Source organism: Apteryx rowi, unplaced genomic scaffold (genome assembly GCF_003343035.1).
Source record: "Apteryx rowi isolate R43461 unplaced genomic scaffold, aptRow1 scaffold_837, whole genome shotgun sequence".
NCBI lineage: Eukaryota > Metazoa > Chordata > Aves > Apterygiformes > Apterygidae > Apteryx > Apteryx rowi.
The window spans coordinates 91,507-109,918 of record NW_020451135.1 but is presented as its reverse complement, the minus strand read 5'-3'; the positions used below and the strand labels follow the sequence as shown (position 1 = coordinate 109,918).

Genomic DNA, 18,412 nt, shown 5'->3' with positions numbered 1-18,412 from the left:
GCATTCCACCCCCACCCTGATAGTGCATGACTAGATTAAGCCCCAAGGCAGGAAGGCTCATTTTGTTCACCATGTTTGCCATAAGCAGCCAGCAGGTCCTTGTTAACTCTGCTGTCTTGCACCTTTTGGGTTGAGCTAAAGCTAGAGAAACTTTCCCAACAATAAGGAGAACCTGCGTGTGCGTGCGTGCACACACACCCATCCACTGTACCTGCACCATTGTGACCACCTGCCTTCTGAACACAGGCAAGTAGTAAAAATTACACTTGCTGAGCACCACCACTGCCTGACCAGTATCGCCCAGCACTGGTCCTGCGCATACACCTCCTGCTTACTGCTGCCCCCCCCAACCCCTTTTGGTACTGACCCCATTTCAGCAGAAGCTGGCACACTAGGTTCAGGCCCTGCTGGCCAGCCAGCTCCTTCCCTTCTGTCCAGTTTTGGCAGGCTGCTTTTTGACTGTTACCATGCCCTTTGAGACCATGCAGCAGGAGATGCAGTTCACGCTACAGAATCGCAAATGCCTGTAAGCAGATGGGGCACTTGCCCTCTCTCACACTCTCTCTCAGCACCCCACCCCCCCCCATGGTCTCACGCTCAAACTATATATATGTATATTGCTTGCAAATATGGCATTTGGTTTGCATTCCCCACCCCAACCCCAGGGCTGAAGGGGGTGACAGGATTCAGCTTCACATACAGCAAGAATGGAGTCCAGGCTGCTGCAGGTTAGAGCACTACAGCAAGGGAGCACAGCAACATGGGAGCAACAAAGCCCAGTAAAGACTCTTGTTTGAAGAGTGAGTTTAGCTCAAATACACTGGAAAACACAGTGCAACTGCTGCTTCAGCAAGACTTCAGTTTAGAGTAATGCTGTTCCCCTTTCAGTTACTTGCCTCTCATCTACTTCCATCAAAAAGGGCAGAACTTAGCAAAAAAGTGGTTAATGAAATATGTAAGTAAACTGCCATTCATATTTAAAAACAGATACAAACACCTCCAAGCATGCCCTTTTGTTCAAGTGTTTTATTAAAAATTTACACAAATGAACACACTCCAGTAGTCCTGGTATCCAGGTATCCTAGATTAAAAAAATATACAAAATCCCAGGCCCTCGTGGGAAGGGCAGCAGCAGGTTCAAGCATGACCTCACTTCCTTTGAACAGTGGTGAAAGCTGGCATCTGAATGGGCTGGATTGAGTGGACTGGCTGAAAAACAGGCTTCTTCCGCATGTCAGAGAGTGTTTTCACAGAAGGGAGAAGCTGGTTTCTCTTGATGATCTGCAATGCCAGCTGAGTGTTACCTACAAGACAACTTCCAGTTAAAAACAATACCTTTCATTCAAATTCACTAACTGCTGTCCTCAGAATGCAGCTGAAGAGCTGTGGATTCAATTCCCTGCCAGTGTTGGGTCTGGACCATGTACACTAGCAGTTTTCCTGTTCAGTGAAATGCTGATACAGATGTTAAACATATTAAACAAAAGTAAACTTAAAACAGCAGTATTGATTGATTCTACCTAGTCTTAGCTACAGTTCACAAGAAACATCAAGCTTTAACCTCAGAGCTAGAAGATACCACAGCACCTTCTGAACTCCTGACGGGCACCTTTTCTCACTCCCATGCCCATAGTGAGACTCTGGATCACCAATTCCTCACAACTCAACAGTACCGGCACTACTGCAAGTTTCAACTGTTCATAAAAGGAGAAAAACAACTTTCAACTGCATGGAACATCTATTAAACAACAATATAATTGGAAAAAAACAGCTCTTTGTTAAAAATTAAACCTATAAAACTGTAGGAGAAAAAGTGGCAAGTTCTGAAAAGACAGCTTCTTCCTTTTATCAAATACTGTCCTTTCACAAAAGCTTTGCCATCTATGGAACAACGACAACAAAAAAGTCTTTAGCCCCTTTCAGTTTTACTTACGAGGAAGGAAATCCCACTTCATACTCTCTTCTGCTTTTTACTTTTTGTTTAGAGGAACATTTTTTTTCCAAAATTCCAACTTAAAAACATCTGTGTAAGAGAACTTTTTTTTTTAAATCTCAATTCTGAATCCAATTAGGCAAGTCCTCCCCTTGCTTGTAATGCAAGATAACTGAAGGGGAGCAAGTACACTGAGCATTTCACAGCACTCAGTATTAAGCCCCAAGGAGCACAGGGACATGCCCATGGTAGCTTCAATGGGGYAGCTGTACCAGCCTCCTCACACCACACAGGTCAGGTGCAAGGTTTCCAGTTCTTCCTCATGCAGGTTTTTCATGAAAACACGGTGACCCTTCAAGAAGGGTTTAGAACAGGTAGTTACCAATGTTACAGGCTTTTTTACTGTTCTTGCCCCATAGCCCTTGACATGGCTTCTTTGTAAAGCTTGGACTTTAGTTGTTGCCTTTAATGAGAAGCCTTTCAAGCCCCCTTTTTACAGTACAAACCTTGTTAAGGACACAAAAACCCTTACTACTCAGTCTTCAGTTTCCTACAACTCAGTAACTGATGGGGTTTTACTGAGCTTTTCCAGTGCCACTGATTTCTGGACAGAGATAAAGTATGGAAGATTTCAACACAGAAGATGAATGTTTAGAAAGTCAGGACTGTATAAGGATTGCAGTAAACAGTTTTTCAGGCTTAACAGTAGGAATTGTCAGCCAACTACTACATTTGAGGCGAACTGCCTTGTACCAAAATGCTCACTGTTAGGAAGCCCTAAGAAACCAAACATTTGCAAATAATTACTCTCCCAATGACTCCATGGAAGCAGGGTGTAGGTACATGGAGCCATAGCAATGTAAAGTGGCAACAAGGCCTGAAGGGTGAGATTCAAAATACTGGCACAGTGTAAAGACTATGAATGATAACACTACGCTCTTCCCCATAAATCCCAAATCTAAGTCTACAGTATATTTTAAGACTTTATTCTAACATTTTTCCTATGAATGTTAGCTGCAGATTTCAAAGAAAAAAATCTATAATATTAAAAATGTCAGAAGTTACATTCAACATTGCAGTTTACATATATTAAAGTTTTATAATGTTGGATAAAAAAATAAGTAAGTTCTTTACCATTCTGTAATTCAAGATACACAGCCAGCAGAATAGCCTCTGGAGGGATCTCTTTGGGATGGATCAGTGAAGCAGCCTATTGCAAAGAAGAAGGGGATGGGAAGAACAAGTGCTTAAGACACAAACGTCCTGCTTAAAGAGAGAGCTCCTTGACAAGACTGTTAGCATCATGGGGGGGGGGGGGCGCAGAAATTAATAAACTAAGGAAGATTCTTCCAAACTAATACACTCCATCAGGTTCACACATGCAAGGAGAGACTGAAAGATTATCTGCCTTGTAAGATTGTTTCACACTAATTAGCAGCACCATCTGCTCTATGCTTATGTCAATATGAGTCAGTAATTCTTGGGCCAATCTACAGGCAGTTTTCTGATGAGATGACAGGTGAATGTAACCTCCCTTGCTCTGAAGTTCAGAATTCAAAGTTAACAAGGATCATTCAATAGCTTTCCATATGAAATTTTTCAGCTATGAAGTCCAGCAGGCCATCTTCTACATTAGTTCCAGATCTGACTCTCCACCCTATCTACAGTATACTGGGCACATACCATGAATTTAATTTGGCTTGCAGCTAAGTCCCTGAGCTTCAGCTGACAGGCAATGGGAGCTGAGGGCCTCTGGAACAAGACAACTCGGGAGAACTGCCTCCAGTCACCCACCCTACTCTGTCTCACCAGCTTCTACACCTGGAGTCAAGCCATGTATCACCAGACTCTGCTTCTCATTTCCTCCCATTCAAACAAAAGAACCCTCTTCACATTTAAGTCTTAGTGGAAATAGGGAGGAGAAAGAAGAAAAAAAAAAGAAAGAGCGCTACCAGTCCTCTGAAAGGAAAGTGTTATTCCCCTCATCCTTTGCATTCCCTCTTGCCAGGTCACTGAACATCATCATATTTGTGGTTAAGTATCACAGTGCTTCTGCTGGGAAATGCCCAGCCATGAACAGAAGCAAAAAAGACAAGATAACACAAGGAGGATGAGACTGTGTCAGAACTCATTTCTCTCCCCCAACTCTGAAACTTGCTATTTTCAACTACATTTCAAATGTGAACATTTGATATTACCAGTACAAGGATGACTCATGATCTCAATAAGATCAAATCCTGCAAGTCCAACTTTTCCATAAGTGCCCAGTCTAGCAGGCAAGGGGGGGGGRRAAAAAAAAGAAAGAAAAAAAGACTCACCCCATTTGCCTCTATTGATCTGTGCAAATAAATTGTGTTAGAGACTGACCCAGCTTCTGAGAAAGAGAGAACACATCTGCACAAATGGCAAAAAGGTAACAGGACTGATTCCATGTTAAAAACAGGACCAAGATGATGATTTGCTACAGGGATACCTCGTACTTGTGCCTACATCTTTCTAAATGAAGCTGATGGCAGAGCTGTTCACATTTTAATACCAAAAGAAACCATTTAGTTAACAAGCTAAATAACTAGCAGCTGATCTGGCCATCCACTTAAACCTGGTCAGGGAAAACTGGTCTATACATTCTTTCACACCTGGCAGTTCAAGATTTAACACCTATGAACATGGGTCTACTCTACTTAAAGAGAGGGAGTGAGCAGCTCCTGACAGACCTGATCTCAGCAGATCTCACTGGGGACACAATTTGACCATTGACAACAAGGATCTTTTTCATCCCTCCAGAATCCGAACTCTTCTTAGGGGCTAGGGGGAACTACAGGAGCATAAGAATTAGGAAAACTGAAATTCCAAGCTAATCCCTTTCCTCAGTTTTCCAAAAGAAAAAAAAGACATTCTGGAAACTTAGGCAATTACTGTTTTCTGTCTCAAAACAATTTTCATGCAAAGGTTAATATCTGAAAGCATCCAGGACCTGACCTGCTGTACCACCTGGCTTAAGAACTCTGAACCACCATACAAATATTATTCTTTTAAGAAAAGTCTTTTCCAGGTGGCTGTCAGAATGAACAACTGGTAAGTAAACAACTTTAAAACTATCCTTACAAACAGTTTTAGACAAATACTGATGAGTATAAGTCTAGAATCCCACTCATAAATTAAATGCTTTATAATAATTCTTTTGGCTTCTATTTTGCAGCTCATCGCAGCCCAAGTTTACCAGCCAGGTGAGCCACGTACCTCCTTCCAGCAATGGATGCGTGCTCTCCATTGTGCCCCCTCATACCATATAGCTGTGTCCATTGTACATGCACAATATAATTAATGTGTGCGTGCAGGACAGAAATGAGACTTCCCCAAAGCACTGGATTTATTGTAGATGCAGAGACCAACTATGCTATACATGCACAGATGGCCTTACACTGGTTTGGGTACAGCCTAAGCACAAACACCTGCCCAACCGTAAGAGGCCTTGGGAGAAAAAAAAAGCAAGATGACTGCCTTAAGCTGTTGAGAAGAGCTTCAGAGAATTTGAATCTGTTCAGCTATACAACTACTATAAAGTAATTTGGAAGACTGCTGTTTCATTTTACAGCACAATAATGTATTTGAGTAGTCTTCTTGACAGACAGGAATGACTGCAAAAAAGATGGACACTGAAAGAGATCAGTCCCAGCCAGGAGAAGAACTGAATGACACGGAGTAACTAAAATGGTGAGTTTCAAAAGCAGTACCTCAAAATTCCTGGAGAGAGAGGCAGGTACGAAATTTACCTCTAGCAAAAATGTAGTTTGTTCTCACAGCCCTAAAGTTAACAACTTAGACTTTGACTAACTGATTAAAGAAAAGTACACTCAAGCCCTCAAGAACTTTCTCCCCTGAAATATGATGATTACTATTGGACCTTAAAAAAAAAAAAAAAAAAAAAAGTGAAATGGCTTCTTAGTCATGTTTCACTACTTTGATGTGATCTAGGAAAAAAAGTGCTTCCACTGTCATACTAAACTGTTTACACAAATAAGAAGTTTGGAACACCCTTAAAGTTACTTAATAAAAAAAAAAAAAAAAAAAAAAAGTGAAATGGCTTCTTAGTCATGTTTCACTACTTTGATGTGATCTAGGAAAAAAAGTGCTTCCACTGTCATACTAAACTGTTTACACAAATAAGAAGTTTGGAACACCCTTAAAGTTACTTAATACAGATTGGTCATAAAGACAGAAGAGAGCTGCCATCACAGCCAAGGCAGCAAATAAACCTGACCTACGAAGTCAACAGTATTTGCAGTGATGTGAAGGGCACCTTGAAGGAAGCACATTTGTCCATTAAGCTGTAGTGAGGTTTGTTTTACATACCTGATGGAGGCACTTTCGAGCTTTGTCATATTCACTCCTCAAGCAGTAAGCACTTCCAAGGTTAAACAACATCATTGTTCGTGCAGATGTGACTGAACTGGGATAACACTGGGGGGTCTGCTTGCCAGCTGCAATTAAAAAAAAATTCACACTTCCATCCTGAGCTGGCCAAGATAAGTTTCAGTACTCTGCTGAATATGATGGCTGGTACTTACAAGATTCCATCGCCTCATTTTCTCCTTTGTCAGACCCTAAAAACAAACAAACAAAAAACCCACAAAAACCATTATGTTCTGTGAGCTTCTTTTTGTAAAGCTTACTACAAAAATTATAGTTTCATGACAGCAGGTACAAATTTGATTCTCCCTTCAGGGTCTGACATTGAAGAAGGAGAATGTATCAGTTTGTTCTAAAGTTTACATCACTTAAGGCTTCCTATCCTTAACGTTTTGCTTCTCTAAGAACTTTTTACATCTGCAGATGGGTAATAAAGCTTGAACTGCAGACACATCACTCAGATCAGAGCTGCTGTAGAACTAGTTACACACATGAGCTCTGAAGTAGTTTTCTGTTACAGAATACACGCTCCCAACTGGAAGTGTTGCAAGAAGATTAAGATACAGATTAACTATGTTCTCCCCATTCCTATCTCTCAATAAACAGAGTAAGTGAACTTGACTTATACTCCAAAGCCTGGTTTAGAGACTAAAGAGCTGGAAAAGATAAGGTAGGAAGCCCAAGCTTAACTGTAATTGTATATTTAACAAAAGAAGCTTTCAAAAGCGATGCTTAAACAAGCCAGAACACTACAATATACAGTCCTATTTATATTAAAGCATTAGCCACTTCAAAGGAATGACGAACATGCAAAAGACAAACCAAAAACAAAGTAGGAACTGAAGAAAGCCTGGAAAAAAAACTAAGCTTTCACAACAAGATATCTTAAAAATCATTAAATTTGTATACAGAAAGTTAGAGCAGGAAGGCAGCTGAAAGCACAACCAGTTGTAATCAAGTGTGGATTCATTAACCTTGATCTTGCTCATTTGAAGAGATCCCCAGGGAAACATCAGTGACATTCTCAGGGTTCAAGTGAGTGATGGCATCAGATATTCTGTCTAGAGAGATGAGAGCTTCAGCTGCATACAAATGCCCAAGAAACCTGCAAAACCAAAGGGGCATGTACAGATGTCAGTGCAACAACCCCCTGATTCACTGTTACATAAGAGACACTGTATGAGACACTTATGTCAATTTTAAATTCTAAATTTAAATTCAAATTTAAAATTTAAACCATATAAATTGATACTTAAGACATCTGCACAGAAATCAGCTCACTCACAGAAGTATTGCCCTAATACCTAGCTCTGTTATTTGCTGATTTTAGGCCCAAACTTTGCAAAAGTTCTGCACCTGAATAATGACAAATAATTCATACACAGKAATTGCCATTCCAGCAAGACAGTACCTTGGTATGACTTTATATCAGAGAAGTAAAAAGTAATCCTTACAGAAACACCCCTGGGATATTGATAAATGTATAAATTGAGATGTTAAGTAACATTACATTCAATAACAACGGAATTAATTCTGTAAGATAGCTGCACTGTAAATTTCTAAGGACAGCAACTACATGGGCTTGTCCATAGGGCACAAATGCCTTTCCAATTGCAGCTCTGGCAAAAGAATCAAACAAGTTTGATGTTTGACATTTCTAGTTCAGCTAATTAGCAACTTCCCTTTTCAACTTCGAAAGAGAAGGATTCCTGTTGATTGAGGGCATAGTTAGTTCGCAAATGCTTAATATGAAACAAAAGTTGAGTAAAAAAGTTCACGCTCCTATGCAGCTGTATACAGTACATTTCAAATTAACTGTATAGCTTATTGTAACAATTTACTAAACATTAGGCAAAATAACTGATCTATACCACATACAGAAAGGTAAAAGGATCAAACAATCATCCAAAATAACTTTTCCCTTTAGATCTGTTACAGCAAGTGTAACTTCCTATATGCAATTTATTTCACTTAAAGCAGGAATTCCTGATCTGCAGTATTCCTGATCTGCACAAAAGCTAGCTTTCTGGGACTAAGATATGTGGCTGTCTTTGTCTTTACAAATAAGATTACATAGCACTAATACTGCCACTTATATTACATAGCGCTAATACTGCCTTCATGAAACTGTTACCTTTCAAACTCCTCTAAAATCTTGCTTACAGAATGACTGTGCAAAAAGATGATCTCCTGCAGCAGTCTCAAGCATGGAAGTCAAAGAAATTAATCAGCATGGACCGTTTTAGAGTATATGCTGCCAGCATATAGCAATAAGCATGTTTTAGCTTGCTCTCTGTGTGGGACCTGCTTTGAAATATATCATTACTGTCATAAAAACCTCTCAGATATTTTATCCTGTGTATGACCTAAGACTTGAATGCACAAACAAGGTCAAAAGGATGGGGCTAAAGCTCCCTTTTTTGAATTCTGAAAGACGTCTGAGAATTGGTGAGCAGAAGCAGAACAAGTTTTGAATATCTTCCCAAAAACACAAAATGCCAAACGAGAACTGAAAAAGTGAAACTGAAGAACAGATCCTGTATCAGCAACAGCAATCGGTACCCCCAAGATCTGGAGCCCCACTGCCTAAGCAAGCCTAACCCTCTCAGGATGCAGTGTCAGGAGCAAGTTTTCAGCAGCATGCTGGCTTATGCAGTTGTCTACACCCAGCTAATTCCTGCCCCCTGTGCTGTACCAGCACAAGCACACGCAGCCCCACAGTGAATCAGGCCAGAGACCTGACAGTCCTGCCACTGAATGGGAACTATGGCCGAAGATTCACAAACAGCAACAAAAGCAGTGGCAGAATCCAAATTATGTGGAATTCGTATACAAACAAGGGGACTCACGTTCCTGTGGGTCAATGAACATTTTGTCAGAGCTTCAACAAGAACAGGAGCAGGCCAAGCAATTCAATTCTTTGCATCGGATACAGAATTGGCAAGCAGTTACAGACATTGGAAGCTTCAACTCAGCTCTCTCCAGCAAAAAACAGGGCTAAGAAAGAAGAAATGGTTATGTCAGACTTACTTAAGAGACCCTGACAACTTTGGCTGCTGAAGAAGCTTATCTGCGTGATTCAATGCCATAAGGTTATCACCCAAAGCCAGAGCAACGTAAGCACTACAGGCAAGTATTGAGCACCTGGAGGGGGAAGAAAAAAAAACACAAGGGGGAGAGGGGGGGAAAAAGCCAATATGTTAAATGGAGAATTCTATGATTCCAAATGCAGCTGTGCAATTTCTTCTTTAATAAGTGTCCAGCAAATCCAGATAAAGCCATACTAACGGTATTTAAGTACAGAGTAAAGAAAGAATAGAAGCAAGAGCAAACTGCACACTCCACTACATTCTTGCTATGACTCAAATTATTTTAAAGATTTGATTTCATTTTCATACAGCAGCATTTCAGACTTGATTTATACAGAAGATAAGCAATAAAAATGCTGTTCACCTTATATATGAAGTTAATATGAAGTTAAGATGTTAAATAAATGGAAGGAATATCCACATACAAAGGTAAAATGCCATACAGCATCACTACATTAACATTTAGTTCTCAGTGGAAGTTATCTTACATTCAAGGAAAGAAGTATTTTGTATTACTGAATTATTATGCCTCTCAGAAAAAAAAAAAATCACCCTTGAACTATGCTCCATGAGATAGTAACAGCAAACATGCAAAAGATTTAGTTAGGTTTAAAACACATTTTACTCTAAAAGTAGTCACTGAATGGAACACAGGTTTTTGCTAAAACAAAATGCAGTGATCTCCATTCATCAGCAACCATCGAGAAACTCACTCACTCAACTCCACTTTGGTTTTGGAAAAATGAAAGACATTTAAGTGTTAAAATAATAAATCATAAACCTTCAACAATGGCTTTATATCAAACTACAAAAGAAAGGAGCTAGTCTTTCTTTACCTGAATCGCATGCTCTGAATTAGGAGATACATACAATATGTTATATAGGTATAACTCAAGGACCACCAGTGTGTGCTCAGTAAGACTTTGAAATTCAGATCATTAATAAGGGATAAAGAGATGGACCTCACTACAAATGACCTATTTTTCCCCATCAACTGTCTCCCTGTCCCATTCCTCTTTTTTTGCCTTTGGTTTTTGTTTGCAGTTCTCTGCCATTCCCTTCTGACCCAACCAAGGGTAACAGACTGTGGATGCTTGTAACATACAATCCTAAAGATCTCCTTGAACCGCAGAAACAACAATCAATTACATTGTAACATATTTCACACTGATATTTTTACAATGTTTGTACACAGGGAGACAATAAAAACTTACAGAACTGTAATTACAATTTGAAGTTTCCAGATTTGTGGTAAATTGAGAGCTGTAATCCTCTGCCAAGAGTCTGATTGACAGGTGGCATTTTGTTGCTGTCACAGATTTTTGTACGTTTCCAAAAGCACAAAATCTTTGACAGCTCTTGTAATGAAATCTTAACGACTCACATCTTCCATCTTCAAACAATAATCCCACCTCAGGATATCATCATTAGGCCAAGCTTTACAGCTTGTAATAATTTCCCCTCCATATCCCTTGTCTCCCCCTTAACAAAGCGCTTGGGGATATTTTCCACTTCGGAAGACATCATTCACGCAGGCTGCCTTGTCCTCAGGGCATAAACCTTTGCCTGCCTTGCCCCGGGACTCCTCGCTGCGCGCGCGGGCTCCACTCTGCTCCAGGGAGGACGAGGGGATCCTCTTAGTGAGGTCTCACGTTGAGAGACTTGCAAGGAGAGCCTTCGACTCCCCTGCCAGTAGGTGGGCTATTACAGCGCCAACCTTCTGGCAACTGTCAAGCCCACTTTTGGTCCAGCAGTAAGTCATGTAATTCCTGGCAGGACCTGGGTGCCTTTATTCCTGTTTCCCAGGAGGCATGCTCTTTAATTGTGTGCAAGCAGGATACGAAACTTCTCCAGTGTTTCTCCCCACCCCCCCCCACTTCCTCTTTACCATGCCCAGATGTCACATCAAATCTGAACACACACAAAAGCCTTCAAGAAAGAGAGGAAAGCTTCCCCCCAGCTCAAGTCCTGAACCTAAAATATTTCTGAAAGGCTAACTGTGGGAAGGGGGAGGGAACCGGGGGGGGGGGGGGGAAATCAGTATAATGGCCTACTTCCAACTGGCCCCTCTTCTTCTCTGCCTCAAGGAAGTACAACTTCTAAACAAGCAGAGATGCTAAGTTTCATCAGCTAAATACCTTTATACACAAGTCCAGGCCTGCAGAGATGGTTACTACTGCCCTTTAGGTCAGTATTTGTCTTCTAGTCATCGCAACTTTTTTAAAGCCTATTTGAATTTGTGTTCTCAAAAATAAACACAGAATCATACAAGAAATAGTCCAGCGTAACTGAAAGCCGTTCCTCCCCTCTAAGGRCTCATCACCATTTAAGATCGAAAAAGATTCTTTGACCGAAGTCATCTAATGAAGAAGAAAACACTCACATTTTCTTACTTGCCTTATTATTCTCATCACACACTTGGATTCGTTGTTGAACCAGCTAAACCAAATGCTCAGGCGATCTGACAGTTAATCAGAGCAGAAGAATTGCATCACAAGGGAGAAGACAAACTAGTTTTTCACTCCCATCAGGGCTCTGACAAAACTCCACAGGTTGCCTTTAAGCACAGGAGGCTTCCAGAATTACTGAGCCTCTACATTCCCTAAATAAAACTGCCTTTGCCCTAGGAAAAAGAAAAATTTTTTTTTTTAAACTGCCAGATTATGTCAAACCACCTCTTGTATAGGTCTAGGCAATAAGATTTGTCAGCTGACACTGACTGCCAGTTCATAGAACCTAAACTAGACATTTGTATTAGCTTAATCCACAGGAAAAAGGCTAACCAGGGCAAATCCAGTTGCTTGAAATTTATTACAGAAGATACCAAAAACAGCATTTCTAAACCATTTGGACAGTATCACTAATCTGAAATAAATTTAGAACAGCTAATTAAGCACAACAGTTGACATCAACTACCTGCTTTTCCTGTTTTGATACAGGCACTCAAACCAAAAATACTCAAGCAAAAGAATGTAGGTGGAGATTATATGAAGGGGAAATTCAGCATCACTGAATGGGAGATGGAGGACAACTATGCAGTGGCTGGAAGTGAGGAAGAAGAGGGCGAAACAGTGACTGATGATAATCATTGTAAGCTTCCAGTACTGTGCTAGGGCCAAACAGACCACTGCAGCCTTTGAACGGGCAAGTGAGGCAATGCCAGTAGATGGGGAGACGAGATGGGACAAATTGGTGAAGATGGTCATTACAGTACTACCTGTGGGTTTGGCAGCGATGCCATCGCTCCTGGAATAGCATGTTCAACACTAGGGTACACACACACTTACTAAAATAGCAACAACAAAAACCAGTGATGGGCTGGAGATGGTCAAGGGAAAAGTCGAAAGAAAGAAGAAAAAGATGGTAAAACCGGATCACACACACTATAGCAAGGGCTTAGAGTTCAAATCTATTGAGGACAGAGGCTAATCAAACTACTCCTTCACCTCTACCTGCTTCAAAAGGCAAAATTAACGTGTTCATACAAAGTTATTCAACCTGGGGAGAAAGAGGCTGTACCAAGGTCTGTTGCCATCTATCCACCTTTTACAATGAAATAAACAGAACTTTCCACATGTAGCACTGTGGTCTACAAGAATTCCTTTGGTCTTGATGTACCCTAAGGGAATTGGGTTGTTCAAGCATATTGAAACATATTAAAGACTGAAAGCAAAACAGTTGAACTGGCTTCTCGGAGAATGAGAAGCTAGGAGAAGAACAGTTTATAAGCAACTCAGGGGGGAAAAAAAAGAGGGGGGGGGAAATCAGCATTTCTACTTCTCATGCAAAAATTTAAGCAACAACATTTGGTGTCCTCAGATGTCTGCTTTTCACCTTTAAAACCTTTCAGTTGAAGTACTTCATATTATGAGAGTAGTCTGTTCAAATAATTTGTGCACGAGTACCAAACAAATGGCATACAAGTGTGGGCAATTACCAAGTAGCACAGACATGAGAGGGGACATATAAAACTTGTCTAGATGGTATTTTTACTTTGCCCCCAAAGGGTTCTTAAAAATAAAGTCTGGCATTTTAAATGCTCTTTACTGCATGCAACTGCACAAAAACATCTAAAAAAAGAACATTTAAATTCCCCATATCAGTACTGGAAACAATGGAGATTTTTCAGTCCACTCATTGTCACCAGGATAAAATCTGAAGTGTACAGACGTTTATCCCTGAGGACAATCCTTGTCAATATTTAGAAATTTCTTTTAATTTTGCCTGCCTGGACAAGAGTTTTCATCTTCTCCCTTAGCTCCTCAGTGAGCAAGACTGGAGGAAACACTAACATTTGAGTCTACCAAATGTTGTTTTCCATAGCTATGTACAGAAACCTAGAAATAGTTTTAGTGAAGTCATTCTCCAGGGACGCCTAGTCCTGTGGATTTAACCATTGGTCAAAGCAAGTATTGCACAAAAAAAAAAAAAAAAAAAAAAAAAAAAAAAAAAAAAACAACCAACCAAAAAAACCCCAATGCTTTTCCTTTCCTTTTATGATGTTCTTTACCAGAAGCAGTGTAATTCTTGCTAAACTGACAAGTTTTTCCTGACACATTGTCAGGTTTCATCAGTAGGTAACAATAGCCAATTGTGCAAGAAAAGATTACATACTTAAAAAAAAACACAATGTGACACCATATAATTTTGACATGTGGCAACATTTTTAAACAATCAGAAAAAAAAMCCACTGCTTTTCACCCAATGCCTTCTGCTTCAAGTACCACACTTTTGCACCACCTCAGAATAAATAATCAAGGTCCCAGAAAAGTAGAAAAGTCTCCTCACAGATTCCTGCTCAACTGCCTTTAAACGAATACAAGTAGATCTCCTACCCACACTGGCATAAAGTAAAGGTGAAGCTGGTCATTATAAACCACAGGTTACCTGGAGTTAGGCTGAAACAGAGTGTTTACCCAAGAGTTTAAGTGGGAAATTGCTGTATGCTTTGTCCCTAATGGAACCTTAAAACAGATTTCTTTTGTAACAGGTGCCAGCTTTATAGTAAGAGGGATTTTCAACAGGCTGGCAGCCACCTGAAGCAATTAACACTGTCAGCAAGTGATAATCTTGCTGCAGAAAGGTAAAGAGGTTCCAGATAACACAATGCTCATTTGGACACATGGGAGTTRTTCTCTTTGGAGAGCACTTAGACTGCTGAACAAGTAGTTTAAGGGTCTTTGGGAACAGGAAAAAGACTAGAGTCACATTTTATCACTGTTCTTCCATGGTAGGAAATTGAGTACCAGGACAGAGGCAATTTTTCCTTCCATTCTATGGAAACTACAACTTGTTTCAGGTACAAAAGCTATCTGCTAAAAGGAATACTTCTATTTTGCCATCACTGTCCCATGTCACCTGTTCTAGAAGGAATTACATATTTCATGTGGAATAAGAGTTCAAACAGAAATCAAGTAACAGAACGGATGCTTGCATTACGTGGTGCCAAGAAACTTAAGGCTCAGAGGCACAATCAAGCTGCAGCACAAGGTATTTTATACCGTGCTCAGCAGTGGAAGCATCTAGGTATACTGGCCTGCTACAAAAGCAAAACCAAAAATACTAGCTTAGTCCCATTTTTCCTAATGAGCCCTGCCATCTTCTGTCACCCTCACATTTGTCTTAGACCTGCTGTCAGTTGTCTACGCAGTACTGCAGCAAACCAAGAACAATTTAACAACTGTGAAGACTCCACAGTAACTTAAGGTTTCTGAGGTGAAAAGGCATTTGTTTCAAGACTAAAATTAATGGATCAACAACAAAATAACAAGACTTGGACAAATGAAGTTGAACATGTTAGGTGGAAAACCCCCCCCACCCAAACTGTAATATACTCATTGCAAACTTCCTTACTCTAAGTATCCCTCTCAAAATGCAAAATCAAGAGAGAGAGAATTCATGAGATGGTAAAACACATTAGATGTGCTTGGTTTGTCAAACTTACAGTACTTCATAATCACTCATGGAAGAACTATACTGAGAACTAAAACATCTACAAGATATACCTAAGAGCTGCCATCACCTCCTATTCATTAGCTAAGATGATACTGTAGTATTCCTAGAAGATTTATTATCTTAATATCCAAGTAACATATAAAGAATTGATAATGACAACTAATAAAACTTTTAGTGCTGGACAGGCTGGTGAGAAGGAAAAAAGGAAATAAACAGAGATGAAGAGGGAGAAGGAAATATTAAAGATTATGTCCCTTGGCCAGGTGAGAATTAAGTGGGGGGGGTGGTGGAAGAAGGGGAAAAAACAAAGCAAAAAACTCATACCCCCTCACATATGTCCATCTCTCCTCCCCACACACATATGGTAACACCATATTTAAATCCTAGTCTAGACAAGGCTTTAGAAATCCTACCTAAACAGACACAGCAAAGTGGAAAAAATAATCATCAATGAGATTGTTTTAATAGGTTTTAATAGGTTTTAGTTGTCTTAACCTTTCAGTGGTATGCATTTTTTTTTTCTTTTTTAATATTGTGGCAGTTCTAAGTAATGCAAAAAAGTTGGCTTTTGATTCAGTTTCTTTGCGAGCACCATTCTGATGTGAAAGCAGCATAGCTTGCTTTTACCCCTTCTGATTTTTGTTCCATCCAGGAAGCATGTAATGGGGGCAAATGTCCAAACTAGCCTTACCAAGGCTTTAAATGGAAAAGGTACCATACTGTAATTTCCATCCTTTCCACCAATTACAAAAGCTATCATCAGATTTTTACCTTCTTCATTTATGGGACTCRATTTTCCATTTTTGGCAGGCCTATAGAAGTGGGACCAAACACAGACTGATCTACCATCTGAATTAAAGTTCTGAGGGGTTGTTTCTTCTTCTAATTCAAAGCCTTGAGAAAGGGAAGCACATACTTGTAAAAAATAACTTATCCTTAGATTAACAGCTACAGTGCAACTTTGAAAGCCCCATACTTTAAGAAAAGTGGTAAAAGAAAGCGAACAATGACTCCAAAATTTCATACCACAGTTTGAGAGGTTCATCTACTTGTGAATATATTATTTACTTGCCTTAAATTTTCTAATTCCTGTTTCTTCAAAGGTGAAGAAGGTGGAGCAGCAATGAATTTATCCCCTTCATGACTTTTATTGCTAGAATAAAAACAGTATGTTAGTTATGAGGAGTGACTACAGAGACTTAATAAAAAATTCTCAGTGCAATAACCATAAATATTAATTCACTTCATTTAAAAGGGTAGCAAAAACTCTACTGAGAAACAGGGAACTGAAGCTATGTAAAAATTGAGGCTAAAGCTCGTGCCCTAACCAACCTATTTGAGAGGGAAGAAGGGGGACATTGGTTTGTCAGTCAAATCCTTCCCAGCAAGCAATCTTCCACTTCCCATGGCCTCAAGCTATTTTTGAAGTTCCATGTAGGACAAGTACTTAAAACTCAAGAGATACAGAACTCACTGTATTTGTAGAGTACAGCCTCCCTTCCTGTAAGAAAGCCAGGGAACTAGCTACTCTCCCTAGACTTCCTAGTAATGAAGTACATACATCTGTATCTTTCTAGAATATAGATCTAACCCACACATTTTATTATTTCTTTCTTTTTCTTTTTTTTTTTTTTTAAACGCTTCACTTTTTAAATTTATATTTTTATTTTTTGGGGAGCAAATATTCCCTTTTTTTAAAAAAAAAAAAAAAACACGCAACTTCTCTCTCCAGCAACCTGAAAGAGAGTCTCCTTCTGGAATAAGAGACTGGAAGAGGAGGTAACAGTTGCACCTTGGCAGTGCGAGCAACTAAGGTCTATTGGAGACAAACAAACAAACAAACCTAAATTGTTTTACCCATTTGAACAAGCACTGAACTTTTCCAAAGCAGAGTTTAATTTCTGTATTGCAAACAGATAAGGTAATTCCAACTTAGATCTTCAAGCCAGACAGTAGGAGAACCCAAGAAACCTGTACTTGATACTGTTGTATATACAGCTCATGCCTTTGCCGAAAATCGGATCAAAAAAATAGCCCTAAGCCACTTTATTATTCACAAGAAAACAGTGAATAAAGTGAGGAATCTGCAGCTTGCCAGGGGAATTTAGCCAGTTCACAACGACCACCCTCAGTACACAAAAAAAAAAAACAGAATCAATCACTTTGGCCAAAGAAACCATTTATTCCTGATCCGTCGCTCTGGTAATGGCGGTAGCAAGGCTATCACATAAGTGTGTTGGTCACTTGACAGGGAAGATTGCCACTGGGGAAAAAGGGTTATGGAGAAGAGCCTTCCCAAATTACTGTAGCAGCAGCAGCCACCTCTTCCCAGCCATGGTCTAGCCCAGGGCAACCTCCCAATACACAGGGACGTACCTTGTGCCGGTGCAACGTAGCATATGTGCAGTAAATCCTGCCATGTGACAAATGGTTCTACTATCTTCTTAAAAATCTATCTCTACTTGGGTCTGACAAAAATGTTGCATTTTTTCCCCATTATTCTTCCTAAGTAGTTCAAGTTCTAGCATGCACACTTTTTCCAGATTAGTTACTATAACTATTTTCTTCTCAAAACAGTCATTCATGAAAGTGCACAAAATAACCAAAGCTCCTCTCATAAAGGTCAGAATAGTCTCTGTAAGCCCAAGATCAATGAAAAAAACTAAACACCTTCCTGCTATTTAATATTTGACATAAATTGTCCTCTTTTTTTTTTTTTAAGCTTTAGGGGAATAAAAGATTTTTTCCTCAAGCTCCTTTTGGTAAAATGCAGTTTATTAAACAATAACTCTATACTACTGTCCTTCATATCTACTAAACCTAGCTTTCCATTTTTACTCTAAAGCAAACGCAGCGAACAAAGCACACTAGGGCTGAATGCCAAGGCTGATCATGGGGAAATATTTACAACTGAGTTGCTAGACACTTACATATTGAATCAACTACATGGCACAAAGAAAAGAAAAAGAAGAAAATCACTGTAACAAGTGAAACTTCACTTAGAAGTAGAGAAATACCAATATGC

At 39.7% G+C, this 18,412-nt stretch overlaps 1 protein-coding gene across 9 annotated transcripts in view; it reads right to left on the bottom strand.

The window, feature by feature from the left end:
- Window positions 1-1,008: 1,008 nt before the first annotated feature.
- The window catches only part of CNOT10 (CCR4-NOT transcription complex subunit 10), a 39,126-nt gene continuing 21,722 nt past the window's right edge, over window positions 1,009-18,412 (bottom strand). For 4 of the 9 annotated variants that reach the window (XM_026089931.1, XM_026089933.1, XM_026089934.1 and 1 more), the window contains 7 exons: window positions 16,460-16,540; window positions 9,374-9,487; window positions 7,318-7,448; window positions 6,502-6,537; window positions 6,287-6,414; window positions 3,068-3,143; window positions 1,009-1,304 (listed from right to left, as the gene is read on the bottom strand). In XM_026089931.1, the coding sequence (XP_025945716.1) occupies window positions 1,150-1,304; window positions 3,068-3,143; window positions 6,287-6,414; window positions 6,502-6,537; window positions 7,318-7,448; window positions 9,374-9,487; window positions 16,460-16,540 (721 nt within the window). In that variant the 3' untranslated portion in view covers window positions 1,009-1,149. The other 5 variants (XR_003257527.1, XM_026089932.1, XM_026089935.1 and 2 more) reach the window with 5 other exon arrangements.